This window comes from Acanthisitta chloris, unplaced genomic scaffold (assembly GCF_000695815.1).
Source record: "Acanthisitta chloris isolate BGI_N310 unplaced genomic scaffold, ASM69581v1 scaffold20764, whole genome shotgun sequence".
NCBI lineage: Eukaryota > Metazoa > Chordata > Aves > Passeriformes > Acanthisittidae > Acanthisitta > Acanthisitta chloris.
In genome coordinates, this window is record NW_008671434.1 from 42374 (window position 1) to 46931 (window position 4558).

The window sequence follows — 4558 nt, forward strand, 5'->3', positions numbered from 1 at the left end:
TGAGACAAGCCTGGTGCCCTCCTCTTGATGCCCTCCCTTCAATGCTTTTATGTACAGTAATGAGTTCCCCTCTCAGTCATCTCTTCTCGAGGCTGAACCAGCCCAGCTCCCTCAGCCTGTCCTTGCAAGAGAGTTTCTCTTAATCTTTGTTGCCTTCTGCTGGACCTGCTCCAGGAGCAGCGTGCTGCTTTTGTACTGAGGAGACCAGGACTGGACACAGCACTCCAGATTCTGCCTCACCAGAGCTGATTGAGAGGGGCAGGATCATCTCCCTTGACCTGCTGACAATGCTCTTCCTAATGCTCCCCAGGAGTCCATTGGCTTTCTTAGCCCCAAGGGCACACTGCTGGCTCAGGGACAGCCTGTTGTCCACCAGGACCCTCAGGTTCTGCACAGAGCTGCTCTCCAGCAGGTCAGCCCCCAGCCTGGACTGGTGCTTACGCTTATTCCTTCCCAGGTGCAGGACCCTGCGCTTGCCTTTGTTGAGTTTCAGTCAATGTTAAGCAGAAAATAGGTATCTATGTGTCTTTCCCTTTGGAATAGAAATGGACAATGAAAAAGGGAAAGATGAGCAAAAGCAGAGCGTTCATAGCATAGTCACTTGTGTGTGAGAGTCTCCAGGCACCTGAATGTAAAGCAGAAATATTCAACCACTGTAAAGCACAGTGAAATGTCTGAAGTTCAATTCAGTAACACCTGCTTAAACATGGCAATATCTCAGGAGAGAGAGCAGAAAGTGCTTACACACACCAACAGCTTCATTGCCATCAGTGTGTATACAGGATCCAGGTGCACAGCAGTGTGAGAGTTCCCAGCCCTACATGGTAGGGGTTAAACTGCATGAAAACTGAAAATATGAACAAGAAAGTAGGTAGGGATGGGAACAAATGTCAGAGTTTGCTATCGAAAAGAACTAAACAGCACAGCATATAGTGTAGCTATCAGAAAGAGGTGCTTGGGTTTTCTCCTGGGAAGTTCAGGCCCCCAACAGCACATGGAAAGCAAAAATACATAGCTATTTGTTGCTGAGTAAGATTTCACTAGAGCTGCCTGAACAGGGCATGAAACAAAATCAACTGTGAGATGTTTACAGTACAGGGCTTTGAGAAAACTCATGAAATTTCTTACAAAATTTCTCAGTTTTTGAGTTGCTCCAAATCTCTCCTTATTAATATAAAATACCATGTAATCCAGGATCAGAACTGTCAAATAGTGTCTCCTAGTTCTGAGTAAAACCTGAGCACTGTATCCATATGCACAGCGTTGGGCAATTCACTGTGCTGTGTTTGCATTCCTGTCAGAGCTGAGCTGTAAAAGGAGACAGCAAACTGACCAGGTGTTGACACACTGACACATCCAGTGAGGAACCATCTCACCCCCCACACAACCAGCAAGAGCTGACACACACAAATGATGGAGTGAGCCTGCCAAGGCCAGAGCCCACAGTCAGTAAAGAGGCTTAAAGAGCAAAACAAATAAATATTTTCACTAAAATACTTCCTAAGCATCTGTCTTGGGTGTTCTTATTAACTGCTCTGCAGCAGCTTCATCATTCATCATTACCTGCAATCCGTGGAGTTTGTGTGTGCCCCAGGCCCTGAAGTGTTTTCTCACCATCCTCAAAAGCAATTCAAAAAAAGTAAACGACCAGATTGTGTGTAGACACACAATTGAGTGTGTATGTGTGTACAGGAATCAGTAGAAAGGTTTCTCACACGGTTTTCTGATCTGTTGCCCATCTCATACAAAGCACTGTTTCTTTTTAATATTTCCTTTTCCAGAACCTCTTCAAAAGGAAGTGCAGAGCTTGGCATTTCTTGAAGTCATATCAAAACTCCGCAGCCATGAGAACAAAACTGTTGCCCAGCAGGCCTCGCTAACAGAGCAGAGACTTGCTGTAGAAAGCTGAGGAAGGTCTTTTTTCCAGTGCATCCCATCACAGATTTCACCTTTGTCCTCCGTCCTGCTGCTGCTCCTGCTATGTTTTCCACTGTATCACTCGTGCATGCGTGTAACATTCCCACACAGATTGATGAACTGCTGTAGGTACCCATCCAAAAAGGTTTCTACAAACTCATAGGTGGTGGTAACATGAACCTGTCTCCACCCATAACTGTTCTACTTGTATTCTTGTTGCTTGGGCCACATAGTAGAATGTGCATGTTGTAGTCCTATGATGATGTAGAAGTGGTACTACACAACTGACTCTTTCCTCGTGCCCCCTAACTGCCTAACAGTGTACTACTAAACTAGGGACAATACGAGATGCAGCAAGTGCAGACTAGTGTGCTGACTATAGGATTAAGAAGTAAACCTAGCTCAGTTTTTGGTGCTTTGGAGATTCAGGTTTGAATGCAATGTACTGCTGCTCATTCACTGGTCTTGCCTCTTAATGTCAAACTCGTGGTACCTAGAGGTAACAAATAAAAATTTCAGTGCTCTCACTTTACCCTGTGGTTTGTCCTTTTTTGTCATCGCACGCAGAAGCCGCAGCAGCACGCGCTGGTGAGGAGCCCTTTGTGTTCCTGGCCCTGCCCCGCAGCAGTCACTGCCTCTCAGCTGGGTGGCCACACAGAGAGCTGTTCTGAGTGCTTTCACCGGGTGTGCTCACACAGAGGCACTGTGTGCCCTAACAATCGTGTGTTTCAGCAGCAATGCATGATCCAATCCTTACTCTATAAAGCCATGTGTGTATGAGTGCTCTTGGACGTGCTTGGGATTGCATTTTTCTTTACTGGACTTTTTTTGTAGAAAGAGATTTAAAGGCATATCTTGCATCAGCTTTACAGCAGAAGTCCATCAAGGGAGAAATGGAGAATGCAAGAGACTTTTTCTCCTTTCCTAGGTAAGGGAGATGGATACTTGCCTGTTTGAGCCTCCTATCTCACAGCTGCTCTTTTCTGTTTGTAACATGCCAGTGAGCAAACCAGCAGACAACACTTTGGCAAAACAAGAAGTTGGGATAGCAGTTTCCAGCAAGCCAGATGTTACTTTGGTCTGTGTGATACCATTGCATAGCTTGACCAAGTCCACCATGCACGAAGTTCCTAAGACCTGTAACATTTTAATGTGAATTCAGCACTCCCAGAGCTAAGTGCCAGCCTCAGAAGTTTCAGGCTCCTTTTTATCAGCAGATGCAACAAATCCAAAGTCCAAGCACCCATGAGATCCCATACCAGGTGATTGCAAAACCACTGCTTTCGATCTTCCCAAATTCACTGCCCAGCTCCACTGGCTATCCTTCAGACACTGTGATGGGAAGCCAGTCATAATGGATTATCTACACAAGCTGGGTATGGAGAGAACTTTGCTCAAATAGTCAGCTTAATCTCTCAGACTCTACCAAAATGCAGCTCATCTACAGTTTGCAGAGACTTCACATCCATTTAATCCAGTACTGGAAACACATAGAAAAGCCTCTAATACTGAACTGTACAACAGCCTCTTATTTAAACAAAAACAACCAAAATAAAATACTCAAAAAGGCATTTTCTAGTAACAGTGCAGTAAAGCCACTAACAGAGTGCAGAGCTGTGAACACAGACCCCATGACATCAGGCTCCAAATAACAGAACCTCTGCACTGCTGCTGAATGTAACCAGCATGTTCACAATCACAGCTCACAGGCCCTCACAACCCTAAGTTTTCTCAGGCACAGAAATTCATTCTATTTACCTAACATCCCAAAATCCATTTGAAAGGCCAGTTATCAATGACCTACCTGGTTCTAGAGAGAGACTGTTCCTTTTGACACTGATATAAACTGCAAGTGCTCACATGAGCCGATAATAACTGACAGAGTTGTTAGACCACAGAATTCCCATTTGCCTGCTTGTCTAACTGGAACTGTGGTTAAGCTTTAGACATCATCTCATCACCAAGTGTTTGTCAGGGACACCAGTGTCACAGGAAGCACAAACACAGGCCAGCAGTGATGCCCTCCTTTCAGCTGGCCTCCCTGGATCAAATATCAAATGACTTACACTCCCAGATGAAACCTGTGCCAAGCCCAAGCCCTTTGCCTGCATAAGGGCAAAGTTGGGTGTATGTCACAGTAGAAAGGGGTAACTGAAGAGACTATCCAGCCACACAAACTGAGGCATGCTGCAGCCTGCAGCTCATTTCTGTGTAGCTGGTAAATCATTTATCCTCTGAGCATCTTTTAATAAAAGAAACTGGTTCTAAGGACATCACTATCCCATGCATTTCACTGCTTACTTGAATGAAGTCAACTGAAGTGAAACTGCTGACAATTCCAGCTATGTGTAATAGATAGATTACATCTAAACAAAGCTTGATATCTGCTGCTCAGACTTTTTATGATGGCAATGTCAGCCATTGGGCCCTTTCTTTTGTCCTACTGCCACCATCAGCCAAGCTAAAATCATCCCTGTGGCCACGACACAGGGCAGGCAAGGCAGGACCTCCCTCATGTGTTACGCTTGTCTGCATCTGTACAGATTCTACCAGTCAGGAAGATAAAAAGTGTCTACATATTTTTACATTTCACAGTGCCCTCTGGATAAGACCTTTGACTTTTTTTTTTTTTGGTTGATTT

General features: G+C 44.9%; 1 protein-coding gene across 1 annotated transcript in view; it reads left to right on the plus strand.

The window, feature by feature from the left end:
• RAP1GDS1 (RAP1, GTP-GDP dissociation stimulator 1) overlaps positions 1-2449 on the plus strand; it is a gene marked incomplete at its 5' end in the record, with an annotated part of 43892 nt that extends 41443 nt beyond the window's left edge. Inside the window, one exon of the mRNA XM_009074104.1 lies at positions 1782-2449. Coding sequence (XP_009072352.1) covers positions 1782-1909 — 128 coding nt within the window. The remainder of the gene's footprint in view (positions 1-1781) is intronic.
• Between the last annotated feature and the right edge of the window lie 2109 nt (positions 2450-4558).